Source organism: Uranotaenia lowii, chromosome 2 (assembly GCF_029784155.1).
Source record: "Uranotaenia lowii strain MFRU-FL chromosome 2, ASM2978415v1, whole genome shotgun sequence".
NCBI lineage: Eukaryota > Metazoa > Arthropoda > Insecta > Diptera > Culicidae > Uranotaenia > Uranotaenia lowii.
The window spans coordinates 353,985,905-354,001,829 of record NC_073692.1 but is presented as its reverse complement, the minus strand read 5'-3'; the positions used below and the strand labels follow the sequence as shown (position 1 = coordinate 354,001,829).

General features: G+C 40.6%; 4 protein-coding genes across 6 annotated transcripts; 2 read left to right on the top strand and 2 right to left on the bottom strand.

Annotated features, from left to right (window-relative positions):
• Nucleotides 1-387: 387 nt before the first annotated feature.
• LOC129745811 (uncharacterized) lies at nucleotides 388-3,084 on the top strand. 3 transcript variants are annotated; one of them, XM_055739167.1, is made up of 7 exons: nucleotides 388-743; nucleotides 810-864; nucleotides 1,188-1,319; nucleotides 1,492-1,565; nucleotides 1,956-2,189; nucleotides 2,381-2,590; nucleotides 2,854-3,084. In XM_055739167.1, exons 2-7 carry the CDS (start codon nucleotides 840-842, stop codon nucleotides 3,010-3,012), a joined length of 834 nt encoding a protein of 277 aa, XP_055595142.1. In that variant the 5' UTR covers nucleotides 388-743; nucleotides 810-839; the 3' UTR covers nucleotides 3,013-3,084. The 3 variants fall into 3 exon arrangements, with proteins under 3 accessions (XP_055595142.1, XP_055595141.1, XP_055595139.1); XM_055739166.1 differs by having other exon boundaries at nucleotides 388-752; XM_055739164.1 differs by having other exon boundaries at nucleotides 389-864.
• A 2,653-nt stretch (nucleotides 3,085-5,737) lies between these two features.
• Nucleotides 5,738-7,736, bottom strand: LOC129745807 (methyltransferase-like protein 17, mitochondrial). The gene is made up of 5 exons (XM_055739161.1): nucleotides 7,576-7,736; nucleotides 7,182-7,518; nucleotides 6,488-7,116; nucleotides 6,142-6,428; nucleotides 5,738-6,063 (listed from the first exon to the last, which is right to left on the bottom strand). Exons 1-5 carry the CDS (start codon nucleotides 7,627-7,629, stop codon nucleotides 5,991-5,993), a joined length of 1,380 nt encoding a protein of 459 aa, XP_055595136.1. The 5' UTR covers nucleotides 7,630-7,736; the 3' UTR covers nucleotides 5,738-5,990.
• A 1,522-nt stretch (nucleotides 7,737-9,258) lies between these two features.
• On the top strand, nucleotides 9,259-9,847 carry LOC129745816 (diphthamide biosynthesis protein 3). Its single transcript, XM_055739178.1, has 2 exons — nucleotides 9,259-9,386; nucleotides 9,460-9,847. Exon 2 carries the CDS (start codon nucleotides 9,484-9,486, stop codon nucleotides 9,742-9,744), a length of 261 nt encoding a protein of 86 aa, XP_055595153.1. The 5' UTR covers nucleotides 9,259-9,386; nucleotides 9,460-9,483; the 3' UTR covers nucleotides 9,745-9,847.
• A 982-nt stretch (nucleotides 9,848-10,829) lies between these two features.
• On the bottom strand, nucleotides 10,830-15,572 carry LOC129745802 (uncharacterized). Its single transcript, XM_055739156.1, has 4 exons — nucleotides 14,492-15,572; nucleotides 11,881-13,479; nucleotides 11,148-11,592; nucleotides 10,830-11,082 (listed from the first exon to the last, which is right to left on the bottom strand). The coding sequence occupies exons 1-4, from the start codon at nucleotides 15,383-15,385 to the stop codon at nucleotides 11,027-11,029; spliced, it is 2,994 nt and encodes a 997-aa protein (XP_055595131.1). The 5' UTR covers nucleotides 15,386-15,572; the 3' UTR covers nucleotides 10,830-11,026.
• Between the last annotated feature and the right edge of the window lie 353 nt (nucleotides 15,573-15,925).

Sequence of the window (15,925 nt, the reverse complement as noted above, 5' to 3'; positions counted from 1 at the left end):
GTTTTAGAAAGAGTTCAAAAACTTTATCAACTCGTGTAATCAAATGCCCTCCAATAAAAAAAATCCTAATTCTGCAGAATACAGTTTAATATTGGGATGCATTATAACTTAAACAATACTTATTCATACATCTAAATTATAAAATTTTCATATTGGCACTACTATTTCAAGTTAATGATCATTATTAGGGACGAATGCCTCCTGTGTAGTTAAAATCCCTTTAAAATAAACAAACAAACAAGTTAATGATCAAGTCAAATGAATTTGATTTCAATTTTCAAACGGTGAATTCAAAATACAAAAAGTCAGTAAAATTACTGAAAAGCAAATTCTCTTGGCATCGCTGGTTGCTTTCAATTTTATACCTTCGTATTCTATCACACCGGTGGACGGCCAACCTTTTTGGTCTATATTTCACGATAGAAAAATTCCCATCTGTGCTACAGACGTCAAAATTCCTACCACTTTTTCCCAACACCATTGGACTTGCTCTTATCAAATGAAAATGGCTACAAAGTGTTGGAAATTTGAGGTTAACTAGATAGCAATTCGGATCTGTTTAGTTTTAGTTGGTCAGTTTCCCCGTGGATTTTCAGACAGCTCGCCGAAATGTGTGATGATTTATCGAAATCGGGACCGAAAACATTGTTCCAAAACATCTTCCGGCAAAATAATGCTCTGTAAAAATGGCGTCTCATACTAATTCAGCAGAGACCAGTTTCACAAACAATGGAGACAAATCGGTGTTTGATGTGTGAATCATAAAAAGCCTTTGATTTTGATTAAACATTTTTTTTTTCTTAACTCAGTATCGGGGTGGGGAATGAGTAAAAAACTTGATGCTGATCAACGATTTAACCAACAGTAGGTAGCATTATTTCTATCTACATGTTCTCAACCAATCTTGTGACCATCCCTAGCACAAAAATGAATCGTACCTAGAAGTTCCATAACGGTTCATTGAAAATCACGTTGATTTCCAATGTAACAAAGTACACGAATGTTATTTAACTTCCTTTTTTATCTTTTTGAGTTCATTCTGAGATCAGAACTATAGTCCAAGACCATAGGTCCAGGACAAAAAATGTTTTCAACTTTCCGGCTGCTCTTTTATCAGCCAAATCTAAACTTCAAATGCCCAAAAATCCACTGTACTCATTAAAATTTCGATTTTTTTTTTCAAATAGGCGTTCCCCGGCCACCCCCATACACCCCACCTACGGGAGGGATAGGGTTCGTTCCAATTCCACCACCGATGCCTCCACCGCCACCGTACACCCCATCGCCGAGCTATCCGACAGGCGGTGGCCACTATCCAGGTAGAACTAGACGTTTTGTATTTATGAAGCTCTTCTAGGCAAACACACAATTTACGAACACACAGCCACATATAGGTAGGCCCGCCAACCTATTGAAACCTTTCGACACCGAGAAAATATTGATGGTTAAGAAGGGTATAACTAATAATCGTTTTTCCCCACTTTTATTTAGGTGGTCCTCATTCCGGTTATCCAGGAGCTTATCCACACCCCCCTTCGGGTTATCCGGCTGCCGTTCCATATTCGGTATTTCACGAAGAATTGAAAGCAAAAGTAGAAAAAATGTAAAACTAAATTGGCTAACAAAAACAGAGGGGGCATGGTGGCACGCTTACTTATAGTTTTTCACTTAATTAACTAGTCTAATAACTACTTGAATAACTTACTACTAATTGTTTTGTGTTTCTATTACTAACATTTATCATATTCTGCTGAGGCCTTTTTAATAAAACAATAATACTAAACAAATTTGTTTTCTAAATTCTCAAATAATTTAATAGTCATTCTAATCCTATTAATTTAAATAAACAAGTGTAGCTATGTTTGTGGAAAATGGAAATGGTATAAATAGAAAATAATTTATCATTAGTGATTGTCCCAACCAAGCTTTGACTGTGCTTATTATGTTTTGTCCAGCAAATGTCATCCGTTCCATCTCAGCCAGAGTTAGGGTCCGGTGGCCTGTACCCGTCCCTTTCGGCTGTCACAACCAGTCATCAGTCACCGGAGGTCAAGCAACCTAAAACCATGAAGCAAACCCTGGCCGATGGAGTGCAACAAACCAAAGACTTCATGAACGATATGTTGGGCAGGACTAACCATACGCCGTCACACCCGGTACCCATGACGAGTTATCCAGCAGCACAACCGGTAATTTATGATAAAATACCTTCGAAGCTCAACGCGAATAAACTGCTTAGTGAAACGAACTACGAAGGACTAAGATTGCATCCCTAGGGAGCTGCTCCTGTGGTTCGTTTCACTGCAGTGTCTTCTCCGCAAATTGATACACGGCTATCTAACAAGTACCTATTAACTTACGCTTCATCATTCTCCGACAGCAACCGATGAACGCTCAAATGACCAACCATCCGTCTATGCCTCCATATCCCGGAGTAGCTCCAATGGCAGCCAGTACCCATGCATACCCCAGTGGACCAGCAGGATATCCAGTAGCTCCATCAGCTCCACCCGGAATGTCTACCGGTGCCAAATTGGCTACCGGAGCCGTAGCAGCAGGAGCAGCTGCAGCCGTTCTTCACAACCTACCCGTACGTGACGAAGTTCGCAAAATGAAGGTCTCCAAATACCACTAATCACGCGCACGACCCCCAACCCAAACCAAAGTCACTGGCGATCTAATTGTTAATACTATGCGTCTTCGCACACCGTGTTCGTTATTCAAAAGTACTTACACCACACTCTAGCTTTCAATGGGCTTCGGGAGCTTTTGACTAATTATAGGGTACGACTTCGACTTAAACAAATAATATTCTAATGATGGGTAACATTTTTTCCTCATTGGTTATTGCAGAAAAAGGGAAAAAAGTCCAAACATCTCATGAAGTACGCTGCCGGAGCTGGGCTCCTGGGACTTGGTGGTTACGCCGTTGGAAGAAAGATGAGAAGACGGCGTAGCAGCAGCAGCAGCAGCAGTAGCAGCAGTAGTAGTAGTAGCAGCAGTAGTGATTGATTCATATTTCATTTGCATGTTATTATCGAATGGCCACAAAAATTTAATCAATACGTAATACAATATTTTTAACGCCCACATTTGTTGTATGCTCTTCCTTCGAACAATACTCTGGAGTACCTCCGGGAAGTATATAAAGAATTTGAGACCTGTGATCTTCCTTCTTCATTCAACACGTTATAAGTCGTCTTTCAAAAATCTCAGACAAAGCTTCTGTACTTCAGCGATGTCTAGATGTATTCTCCTGAGCCATTTCGATAGTTTAGAAAATAAACGTAAGAATACTCGAAGTTGGAACGTGAAGTTTTGCAGATGCAGCCCGCGTAGAGGCTGACGTAATGCCCATCGCGGTTTTGCTAGTGGATAATGGCAGAAATATGCTAGGATGATCTCGATGACCAACTGGCAACAACTATGGGACAACTCTAAACGAAGAAAAAGGACCATTTCTCGATCCCTAACGATTTCCATCGAATGGAAATAAAGCAAGAAAAAACATCTCTACATGGCGTAGTTCCTGACTGATCAGCAGATGTTAACAAGCCCACTTGGAGCGTTGGCAACGAAGGGACCGCTCGAAATTTGATTGCCTTGCAGAGAAGCTGTAGTGTGAAGCATTTGAATTTGCTACGACGCAATGTTGCAATGTTAATGCAAGATCTACTGGTCTCCTTCATTTAACTTTTTTTAAAACGAACACAAACACATACAGGATCTCAATGAAACATGATGTTTCCTCGAAGAGATTCCTTTTTTCTTAACTCTAAGCGTACATCTCTCGAGGATATGATGGCTAGCATCTTACAAATGCTAAAACCATCAACCCACCGAAAATGAACTATGTATGCCGTGACCGGGATTCGATCTCATACCCCCTGGCTTAGAAGACTTGAAGGCTATCCTCTACGCCACGGGCGGCGGCAAACTTACTAAAAAGTTTTTTAAAGTTCTTCCGTTTTTTACAAGTAAAAAGAAGAAAAATACATGAAAAAGTCCACAGTGGATCTCTTAAAGGAAAAAGAACTTTCACTGTTGGGAAATACCCTTGGAGTAGAGAGGCTTTCAACACCGGGCGAGTCATTCGAGACAATGTAGTAGGATACTATCCTCTAGAATCATGCAAATCGTAGCGAAACAGAAGAGTGCGAGTTCAGGACACCCGACCAAGGAATTCTTCGCCGGGAATCATCCAAATAGTTTGAACCGAATTTCTATGAGTGTAGTCCAACGGCCAATGCGTCTTAGCCTATCGTATCGCATTTCGATAGGGTGAAGCAGACATCAAGTCACTAAGGAGAAATCAGACCATAAGTTATTACGGGAATAGGTCAGACAATGTGGTCGTGGAGCTGTGGAGTGCACTAGTGCGAATATACCCTCTCTTTCATGGTGGTTTTGTGTGGAATCAAAGCTGGAATTAGGAAAGCCATTTGACGTTGGATACATTTTTCCTAAAATTGTAGCGTTTTTGTAAGCTACTGATGGTTTTGAAAGTAAGTCTAGGTTTTTGAACTCTCAGAAAGTGGAGAAAGGGTAGATTTTTCCCATTTTTGAGCCTCTGTAACTTGTCTTTTAATTCCCGACCCCCTACTGCTACCACCCATCAAATTCTGTATCAAGAGTAGGGACGTAAACTCGATACTCGGTCGTAAATTTCTCACTGGTAGCAATGGTGGTGACAGAGCTGAATGAAACTATATAGTTTTGAGCAGTCCAGCGCAGATCAATACCTGTACCTATGTGGAATGATAAAGATCTATATCATCTAGAGTCATCTATGTAAGAAAGGAAACGAATCTTTAGATCTGTATTCAGGCTTCAGGAGTATACTGTAGTTTAAAATGAGGATGGGGCTTTTTGTCTCCCCGATGGGTTGCCAGACTGATTGTTTGTTTATACCCTGAATAGCAGAATGACAGACCAAATGGAGCGTGATCTGGCGTATGTGGGATGCACGAGAAGTTGGAGAACGGTTGTCATGGACCGAGTCATGGAATATTATTCATCAGATTATGTCGTGAGACGGAACACCATATAAATAAATAAATATAGCAGGGAGACACGAGAGAAGAAACGACATGAATAGGACAAATCGATGGGACTTACCACTGAAGATGTTTTCACCGGGCTTCCATAGGATTTCGTTGTCTGCTGACAATAGGGTCTGTAGACGAATCGTAGTCCTTCCGGGGTTCGTAAAATAGTAGTGGCTGTGGTCTTGGCTGCTGCCAGAGTTGTTGTGCCGCTGTGATACATTCTGCACTATCCGGCAATTTGTTCGAATCAGTTCTACCCATCGCTTATTGGACACATTAATTCAATTCCTCGCACGCAATTTACTTTAACCACGACACTAAGGGTTTATAGTCCCGCACCGATGCACAATGACCGACGCATACTTTTTTCACTTAACGCGAGTTTATTTACGACTCCTACTAAACGAAAATTCCGGACCGATTTCCTTTTCCGTTTTGCTGGGTCACAAACGATGGTGACACATCTGAGAACACGAAATCCTATTCACCTTCACCTCCTCCTTATTAACCACTTGGTCGCCAAAGGACAACCTTCACAGGCAGGTGGCAGGTGGCACAATTTTTCACATTTCACTTTTTTTTAATGTTACACGTGTTAAAGATTATACCAACCAAATAAAAATTTCTAAATTTGTTTGTAATTTTTGGTCCTTCAACACCATATAACCAGTGGAAATGTCTACGCGGTGCTCAAAACTAAATTTGTTGCTTAATCGAATGCTACGTTGGACTCAGGCAGTAGAACACTAGCCATCCGAGTTGGTCTTCTATTTCAACTAATATGATTGTTTGAGAAATCGTGTAAAGCTGAAATGACGATTTTTTTACAGTTTACATGAAAATAGTTTTAGATACCCGAAGAATTTAAATGGTTGTGATATAAATTAAATTTTCTTTTAACTTGCTTAGCATAGTCTATTCGCCTTTAACAAGAACACCATTTTAACTTTCATCACCAATCTTAATTGGTAACAGGTCACCCCATTTGCTTGCCTTTGCACAACGATATAGATTCCTGAGAAAGAGGAAACAGAACAATAATTTCGTTATCAGTGTTAAAAAAATTCCACTAATTCACACCAGCGCAACTTACTTTCCATGCTTGGACGAGGTAAAGATGATCTCCTGCAGGGAACCCGCCTCGGAACACATCCGACAGACGGCATGCCTCGATCGTACCAAGGTAGGTCGAACCAATCGAGGATAGCTGATCTGGTCACCAGTGGGAGTTCCTTTTCTGAACACAACATAGGAGTAGAGAAACTTGTTCGCTTTGCTAACTCCCTTGGCACCGGTCGACAGGGAATTGTAGGTAACTTCAAAATTGCACGGCGTTCCATCGTCCAGAGTAAAACGCGGACAATGCTCGCTGTGGGGACACTGGAAATTTGAATTGTTAAATTTGTTTGTTTTAATATTTTGTTTCAAATTTAACTCACTGGTGAGAAAATGTGACATGATTCGTCTGTTTTTTTGGACTGCTTCAGTAGAAAGTCTCTCGCTTCGTTTATCAAAGAAAACCCTGCGTAAGTTCCCTGTTCCACAATTACCAGATACTTATCACATTTGTTCCAAAGATTTTCTAGTACTTCTAATCGATTCCGTCGAGAAGGGAGCTCAAAGAGGGTAAAAGCACTCAGCACTAAATCATATTTGGTGGCAGTAGCGGGAAGAAACTGCCGATAGAAAACATTCCGCAGGCTGATTTCTTTGTTCATTTCGCCGCCTCGCAGAATTAATTCTGCCAGTTCGTTCATATCGGCTGAGGCATCTATCGAAACGTACTCGAAGATGTGTTCCTTCCAAAGATTGGAAGCCGCCCATGTTCCGGTACCAACTCCGGAGCCAAAGTCAATGAAACTGCGCGGTTTAAAGTGTTGATCCCTTTGTTTAATCTCTTCTAAGATTCTTACTAGGGCGGCGAATTCTTGTGCCGATCTCCCTAGCAAATACTGAAGGCTTTTGAACTCATCGTAAACCATCGGTTTCCAAGCGTAAATTTGTTGCTTGGCTTTCTTTTTGGACTGCGACTCAACCAGGCTGTTCATGTATGTTATCTGTTCCTCGCCTGTAAATAAAAAAAAAGTTTTAAACGAAATTTATTGAATTTTATGATTTAAAAAAAATCCTTACTCATCGCTTCGACGTTCAGCTTTTCCTGAAACTCCCTCCCAATTTGATGCCTGACGTCGTTAATCTTTTTGCGCAGCTCGTCAGGCTCCAGAGGAATCTTTCGAGATCGTATAACATTGTCCAATTTGGCACCTTCGCTAACCAATGCCTTCAGGGGATGATCCTTGCAACTTCGTACAATGGCGTTGCAAATATTGGTCGGAACAGTCACACATCCTGTCACCAGTCGACCCTCGTGGCGTCGCGGTTTGTATTGGCCAGTCTCCAGAGCCTGGTCAATCGATTGCTCCAGAGTAACTTGGAGTTTCGGTTTAATCGCTTGGGTACAAAGTGATCGCTGAAATAAAAAAAAATGAGTAGGAAGCTTATATTATTTGTGTGAAAATCAACTCACCTTTATGTAGAAAATTAACGGATTGTTCCGATTGATAAAACTAATTCTGGCCATTTCTAGGACTGATTTTTATGCCAAGTAAAATACCATCGATGAGCCGGTTACGGCACGCTGCAGGCAAAATATGAGCTGCCCAAACCAAAATATTTACGTCTGACCCGTTTTGCTTTGTTTGAATTTCGGGGGGTGGTCGAATAAACTAGTGGTTAGGGTGGTGCACGATCATAAATCAAGGGGGTGGCACAATTTTAATCGTTTGGATCGAACTCATAGCATATAGATTTGAGGTTAAGTTTATCGCCACGTGGTCTGTATTGCAGATAATGATTAAAAATTCTGCAGCAATCAAAGTCGGAGAAGATAGAAACATAAAATTTTAAAATAAAAAAAAAATTATTGTAATTTTCTTGAATAACTAGATTCGCCTGCACATTCTTCGATCGGTCAAAAATTTACATAAATATTTTTCACACCTTGTTTTGTACGTTCTTGAATTATTTATTTACACATATCATTTGACAAGTTTGGAATGTGACGATGCTTGCGTAGCTAAATTTCAGTAATCCTCACTAGATTTTCAAATATCCCTTATCTATAAAAGTCCGGATCGTCCGATCCATACAACTGGTGAAATAGTCAAAAAACCGGACCAAGTAACAAACCAATATTGGACCATTTCAAGGCCTTGGTTAAACGTCTGAAAATCAACACAATATATTAATTTTTTCACATAAACCATGTCCATTTTAAAGCTATTCTTTGACCTGTTGCCATAAAAAATCTGTTTGGAATTGCTCAATATTTTTAAACATTTTGATATTGAAAATAAATAAAAGTTTATTCTTTCAGTTTAAATTTATTGTAACAATAATCTGCGATCAGCGATAAGGTTGATATGGTTTAGAAGTGGTTGAGATTGGGGTCGAGCTTGTTGTTCTGCCGCATGTCTTCAACACGTCCCTCATGCTCTTTACTTTAACTTCCACCCTAGCATTATCACAGCCTTGTTTCAATCCAGAATACTCTCAGGATACATACTTCGCTGCCCACGAGGTACGATTCCAGAAAACAGTTCAGATAAAATTTGATGCTGGAAATAAAATTGAATAAAACACTGATTTTTGCACAATTAAATTTAAACTTACGAAATTTAATAAAGGATATTACTAGTGGATCCATCTTGACCAACCTTTTCTCCTTGTAAATGAGAACCTTCCGTTTAAACTAGAAATTATATTAGGTATTATTAAAGCAAAGTTTCTCAATAAATTTTTAAAAAATACCTTTAAATTCCGAAAAAGTTCTATGTTTTTTTCAAATGTTTTATTTACAATTTGGAATGGCATGGCTGCTGTGATTAGTTAGTTCTCGTATTCAAGAGGCATACACATTTGACGGTGAGATAAAACAGCGAAATCGTAAAGCGAAATTGGGGATTGACGAAATTTTTGTGTGCAAACTCTAGCGCAAGAAAAAAATCTCAATATCAAAGCTCGATTTTTTGCTTGATTAACGTTCGACTTGTTTGTTTATGATTTTTGGTTTAGGTCGGTTTTTCTAACCACGATTTGTGTTTTTTTTTTCATTAAAAACCTTAAAAACAAATTTTAAACAGAAATCACACATTTATCAAACATTTGCTTACCCCTTGCTAGCGCGGACATCCAGATCAAAACAAAACAACCGACAAGAACCACGCTGAACCGCAAGTTTGTTTTCTCCCGGGTTTTCAGTCTCGATGAGTAACGTGCACGATGCACGAGTACCTTGCGTTCAATAAAAATAGGATAAAAATAGTTCGTCTCAATACTGTAAGTTCTTAAATTAAATCAATTACCTACGATTCAAACGAAATTCTAACAGTTGTCATAATTTTTCTCTCAGTGACAAGCCCCGAAATCGTAAAGGATGGCAGTATACCACGACGAGATCGAAATCGAAGACTTCGAGTACGACGAGGAGGAGGAAATGTACTACTATCCCTGTCCGTGTGGGGATCGGTTTCAGATCAGCAGGGAGGAACTGATAGCGGGCGAGGAGGTTGCAACCTGTCCGAGCTGTTCCCTGATCGTGAAGGTCATCTACGACCGGGAGGCGTTTCAGGAGGAACAGGACCAAGAAGAGACAGTAACCGCCTCCGACAAGGATAAGGACAAGGAGGTGGCTTAACGGAGAGGTAGCTTTACAGTTTTGTGTACATATTGGTTGCAACAGGAAAGTTTCTGTTTGTATGAGTTAATTTTAGAGTAAACATCGTTCAATAAAACGATTATGTTAAGTAGATTGTATTGATTTTGCTTCTGAAGACATTGTCAATTTTAAATGTTTAGAAAGATTTTAATGCCTATTAGAGCTCAGTAGTGGTTTCTACGCCTCTGGATCTGGAAAGATTAAATTTTGCCTAAAAAATTATGAACTTTTATCGGGTATTTGGAAATGACATATCTGAGTAAGTACTTATTTAATAATCTACACTGAGGTTGTTTTCACGTTTTTTTTGAATCAGTCTTTTTCAATGGAAAACACTTTATTTTAGATTGGGAGTGGTATGAACTTTGAAGCTTGAGAGATGAGATCTGAGATAAAAGCTATGAGACTTGAGATATGAGACCAGAAACACTATAGACATGAGTGCTGAGACGTCAGACTCGAGACATAAGACGTGAAACAAAAAAAAACTAGATATCAGAACGAATGCCAGAGAACTTACACATGGGGCCTGCCTGAGATGTGTATAAGATCTGCGACTTAAGATTTTAGGAGATCCGAGACCTGAGACCTAAGATATAAGCCTAAGTTGAGACTTGAGAAATAAGTCTTGAGACGTGAGTCCCGGGACACGAGATCTGAGGCTTAAGACACGTGACCTGGAACCTAAGATTTAAGACTAGAGGTTTATGATGAGACCTAAACATGAAACTTAAGACTTGGAACCTGACTCACGATTCATGTCTTAGATCTCTTTCATGTCTCATATTTAAAATTCCAAGTACCATGTCTTCTTTCTTAAAACTTATGTCTCAAATCTCCAGTTTCTGGTCAGGTGTCATTGTCACAAAATTCAAAACTGATCCCAAACCACAAAAAGTTAAAAAGAATTCGTAACCGATTTTTAAACCTAACATAATAAAGTAAAGTAAAGAAGATTTCGTTTCCATACGTTTTTAAACAAAAATTTTAACCTCTAATCTTTTAATTACATCAACGTATAAATTAACAAGGTCTTTTCGGATAACTTGATAGAGCGTACGACATTTTCGTTAAAAGGTTCTTTTCTTGTAAAATACTTATCAACAATAGATGTTTAAGCTTATCAGGGTTTTCAAAAATAGAAAAAAAAAGAGACAGAAGTAAACTGACAAAAACTCAGCTTGCATAAGTATTAAAAAAAACTTAAACACAAAACTAAAACGAATCTTATAATACAAAATAAAACGGTTGTCAATAAGTCTTAGAGGAAGGAAACCTTCCCTCTGGCCTTTCCTCGTGCGTTCCGCTTGGGTTTGCCTGAAGCGACATTGACAGGGACATTTAGATTTGGAAAGATAAGAGATATTTTTTTTCTAACTTACCAGCTTCAACTGCCACTGGAGATTTGACCTGATCGTGGGTTTCATCGGAATCGTCCACACCTTGAGCGGAGAACCGGAGCGTTCTTCGGCGGTTTTCCGCTAGTCCGGTGGAGCAACGGCTACCGTCCGCTGCTGCAGCAGCGCACTGCTGTTCATCGTCTGCGGGCTGCTGATGAAAGATTGAACTTCTCCGTCGCTTTCGAATTTCGTCCTCTAGCTTGTACGGGGTTGTGAGAGAAATCGTCTCCACATCTTCCACCTCCAGCTCTTCGTTGAAGGTAATTTTCGGCTTGGGAGTGTGTACAATTTTACGGGTCCCTGCCGAGGTTCTTTTCACTTCCGGGGTGTCCAAGCCGGAATCGAGGAACAGGACGCTCTTGGCACGTCGCTTTTCGCCGGGCGTTTTAAGAATGGATTTCACGATTTCCTTACACCGAAGGGTGTGCTGGATTGAGAAAAAGATTTATGATAGATTTTAATTGCCAATACATGAATAAATTTTAGTTATTTTACCGACAAGCGGCAGCGAGTTGAAATTCTAGATTGAATATTTGTATATAAGAATGAAAAACAAGTAGATTAAATCGATTAAAACTACTACTTATAAAAATTTTATCCTTAAAAGCACATCTTATGCTTGCTCATCCACCTATTCATTCCTATACTATTCTTCGATCTACTGTTTCAACTCGCTACATAAAACTATAGATTTAAAAAGGTCAGCGGTACTCACATCGTTGAAAATGGTTTTTCGCATGTTCTTCCGATTGCTTTTGGCCGACGTTGGTGTGCACCCGGTGCAGATGCTATTTCTCGCAATGCTGCTCCTGCGGGGGGTTGTTGCGATTCGAACCGATCGTTTGATGGGCGTTACAACGGTAACCGTTTCGGTGAGGGCCGATTCCATCATTTTCTTCTTCTTGGCTTCCTCTCGAGCCTTTTTAATCAGATCGGCCAAACCGGTAGCTTTAGTCTTCATCGGTTTTTTCTCGCGCTTTTTGATTCCGCCGCCGCCTTTTAGCTTTTTGACCTTTGGCTCGTCAATCACCTCTTGCCAATCGTTCTGTTTCAGAAGCCGAAGTTCCTCGAAACGGCGGTCCAAGTTTTCCAAATCCAGCGAAACCATCAACCAGAAGCCATCCAAATCATCGGTGCGAACTTTCTGATCTGCCCAGCTGCGCTCATAGTGGCCGACCAGCTCCCGGAATTTCGACAACTTTTTGTTGATTAGTATGTTCGTTTGTCCTTGTGCTGCAATAATCAAACCTCGACTGTTTTCATCGAGGCTTTCGATCTCCAAATCATCCTTGTACAAATCACAAAGTTCCTGCAGCCGTTGTGATTCTTTGTCCACCAAGTCATAGTAAAAGCGAACCTTTTCTCGGACGTCACTCGGAGCTTGCTCTTCCTCTCTAAAGCTACCGATAGAAGATCGACGACTTCCACCGCTGCTGTTACGACGCTTGGATTCTTGTTGCTTATGAAGTAAAACCGTTGCCAAATTTCCTTCGGGGAGAGGTTTACTTTTGGGTATTTCTTCTTCTACAAAACTCATTCTAGGAGTTCTTCTCGATGGACTCAAAACTCCCGAATGTATCGGTGAATCTAAAACTTCAATCGTCGGTATCTTATTCGGAACATTTCGCTCCTCAACAAACCCTAGCGATAGGCGACCGGAATCTACCGGAGCCTTTGGTTCCTCAGATAACCGAGCAGCAACTTCTTCTACAAATATGAGAGAAGGCCTAGCATCCAATGACTTTCTACCACTTTCTATTACGATAGACTTTTCCATTGGTTTTGACGGCCCATCAATCGTAGGCCTGCGGTCAATTAACCGTTCTTCCTTAATTTCGATCGTAAAGGATTCGTTCAACTGGGGCTCCTTCTTAACCATCTGTCGTCCAAAACTATCATCGTCAGAAATGGTGATCACCTGCGGTTCCCAATCGTCAATTGGAGCTGCGGCCGGTTCCGGTTCCTTTTTAACATCTTCAATTTTGAACACCATCGATCGACGGCGTGACTCCCTCTTGACAATGGCGTACATTTCGGCATCGCGAGCCGGTTTCTTCGGCGTCGGAGAATCCACATCGATCGGGCTGATACCCTCGAAAACATCATCCGATTCCGGGGTAGATGGAACGGCAGCGACGACGATGGCCTTCTTCGGTTTCTTGTTTTGTCCCGGCAGCTGGGTAGGAGCGTTCGCTCGCAGCATCCGTTCCAGGCTCTTCTTTTTGCGATTGGTCGACGTGACCATGTGCCCGTCGTTAGTGAACTTGAAGTTGAATGTGGTCGATTTCTGCCCGGAACGAACTTCTAAGAATTTCTGGAATAGGAAAAGGAAAATTATGATAAATATCTTATCTTTTTTTCCTGACAAATCAAGCTTTAAAACAGCAGGCTTCAGCGGTGAAATAGAGTTATCGTTTATTCACTTTCTTTTTCAAGAGTTGAAAAAGCTTCTTTTTTCTTTTTCAAGAGTTGAAAAAGCTTGGGCACAAACAATTGTCAATAAGCAAATTGGTTAATCATGTCATGTGTTTCAAAACCGCCACTCAATAAACAGATTGAATATCCAAACAATAACTGGCTCTTCAACGACACCAACCCAACTCCAATCTCTACACGAGATTCAGACGAATCTGAAGTCTATAACCTGTTTAATTCAATGATTTAGCAAGCAGTTTCAGTTGTTTATTCTAAACCAGGCATGTCAAACTCCTTTTGGTGTGCGGGCCGCATTAAAAATTTTCTATGACGTAGAGGGCCGCAGACAAAATCAATTAAATCGGTACATTCAGCTTTAGTTTTTTTGCAGTAATATTTTACATAAAAATCAGTGGTGTTTTTTTGTGACAATTTAAGACGGGTCTACGCGGGCCGCATTGACCTAGGCCGCGGGCCGCATGCGGCCCGCGAATCCCCAGTTTGACATGCCTGTTCTAAACGGTCAAGTCATTGATATACAGTAATGAAGTACAATAGAAAAAAAATTGTAATATCAACAGTATTTCTATTTTTCAATGTTAAATCTTCAATTCGAATTTTTATAATTCATTGTTTGGTCATCTTTAGTTGGAATTTTTCTAAATTGGATTATACATGATCAATTTCGATTCTGATAAAAAAAGTGAACTAAATATAAATTTATTTCTTTTTCTTTATGTTTTTGAATCGACGCCTAATTGCCATTGGGAATGAAGCAAAATCATGCACAAACACGTTACCAATGTTCTAAGGAAGTTACCCCTCTTCAAAGGAAGGAAATATATGCATGATGCAACCCTCCGTCTATCAACCCCATTTGTTTTCACACCCAACCAAACATGTTTCCTTACCGAAAAAGCTGCAGACGGCTGTGCTTTCGTAGTCCCTTTTCGACTTGCGACAACAACAGCTGTTCGTGTTGCTGCTGGGGGCTCTGGTGCAGTTGCAATTCGCACAGCCTTGGCTGCCATTTGTTGACGATTGTTTTTGCTGGAGCTCGGATATTGCTGTGCCTGCCGTTTTTCAGTCGTCGCTCCTTCTCCGGCTTTTCTCCAGGTATCAACCTTGGAGGCGGCTTTCCGGATCGATGCCGGAGTTTTGTGATTGATTACATGCTTCAATGCCCGATTCTGAGTTTGTTTATCTTCGGTTACCTGGCCGAGAGGTTCCCTGCGACGAGTGTCCACCCGAGGGGTCACTGCTTTAGCCGCCGGAGTCAACAGTTTCCGCTTCTCAGCCAATTTACGCAGTTCGGCTTCCGATTTTTTAAACAATCCCTTCTCATATTCCCGATCAACGGTTTTTGACACAACCGCAATGAACGGCTTCTTCTTGCCGGATTGCATCTCCTTCGCTTTGGCACGTTCCTCTTTGAAACGCTTCAACCTTGCCAATCGTTCCTCGTACTTGGCCCTCATATCGTTTTCTTTATCTTCTTCGACATCCTGCCGTTGTTTCGACCGACGACGCTGCTTCCGACTGGACTCTTGAATCGAATCCAAAACCACCGTTCGGTCGTTCAATGGTGCTGCTGCTTTTCCGTTGCCAGAATATCCGGTATAATCATTTTCCGATTCCACTTCGACTCCGAATTCCAAATCGGAAGCATTCAGATTCCGATTGGTGAAGTGTAGCTCCTGCCGGGAGCTTTCCCGTTTGTTCCGCACCGCTCGCATATTACCTTGTTTCATCCGATTGCCAGCATCCCCACGGGAGGCGTTCTTGAAGAAGCCCCGGTACTCCATTGCACACGCACTATACTTTTTCACTACCGGTTCGCAAACACTTAAAATCAAACAAACTTCTCTAAAATCTGTCGATAAATTGGAGACGAATTTATTTCAACGGTCGCGGCTTGCTAGGCACTTTGTTTTCAGTTTTATGCCGAGCAACTGCAGCAGCCATCCGCAAAAACAGCCGAACTTGCAAACGGTTTTTCTTCTTCTGCGGAGTTTTTCAAATTTCTACTCCGACAACGCGCAAGCTGCGCCCGGATACACTGAGCTAAGTGCGAAGGTTGTTTTCTTAATTTTGTAACGAAAGTTCGAAAATCGGTTTTTGGAGAGGGATGAATGACTTGAAGAAGTTAAAATCCAACCAAATAAAAAAAAAAGGTTTTTGGAGGTTTTTCAAAAATAACACCAACACATTTTTTGTTCTAATCCAATTTAAACAACTTTTAACATAATTTAAAAAAACAGCCGTTAAAAGGTACACACAAGATGTGAATTCTGAGTTTCAAAACAATGCAATGAAATATCACAATTTATTATTTTTTTTGGTTC

Excerpts from the sequence above, each read along its gene's own strand:
- LOC129745802 (XM_055739156.1), bottom strand. The coding sequence starts at position 15,385 with ATGGAGTACCGGGGCTTCTTCAAGAACGCCTCCCGTGGGGATGCTGGC. Across the intron at positions 13,480-14,491 it reads AGCCGTCTGCAGCTTTTTCG|AAATTCTTAGAAGTTCGTTC; the intron begins GTAAGGAAACAT and ends TTCCTATTCCAG. Across the intron at positions 11,083-11,147 it reads TCCAGTGGCAGTTGAAGCTG|GCAAACCCAAGCGGAACGCA; the intron begins GTAAGTTAGAAA and ends ATGTCGCTTCAG.
- LOC129745807 (XM_055739161.1), bottom strand. The coding sequence starts at position 7,629 with ATGGCCAGAATTAGTTTTATCAATCGGAACAATCCGTTAATTTTCTAC. Across the intron at positions 7,519-7,575 it reads CGTTAATTTTCTACATAAAG|CGATCACTTTGTACCCAAGC; the intron begins GTGAGTTGATTT and ends TTTTTATTTCAG. Across the intron at positions 7,117-7,181 it reads GCTGAACGTCGAAGCGATGA|GCGAGGAACAGATAACATAC; the intron begins GTAAGGATTTTT and ends TTTTATTTACAG.
- LOC129745811 (XM_055739167.1), top strand. The coding sequence starts at position 840 with ATGCTGATCAACGATTTAACCAACA. Across the intron at positions 865-1,187 it reads GATCAACGATTTAACCAACA|GCGTTCCCCGGCCACCCCCA; the intron begins GTAGGTAGCATT and ends TTTTTCAAATAG. Across the intron at positions 1,566-1,955 it reads CGGCTGCCGTTCCATATTCG|CAAATGTCATCCGTTCCATC; the intron begins GTATTTCACGAA and ends TGTTTTGTCCAG.
- LOC129745816 (XM_055739178.1), top strand. The coding sequence starts at position 9,484 with ATGGCAGTATACCACGACGAGATCGAAATCGAAGACTTCGAGTACGAC.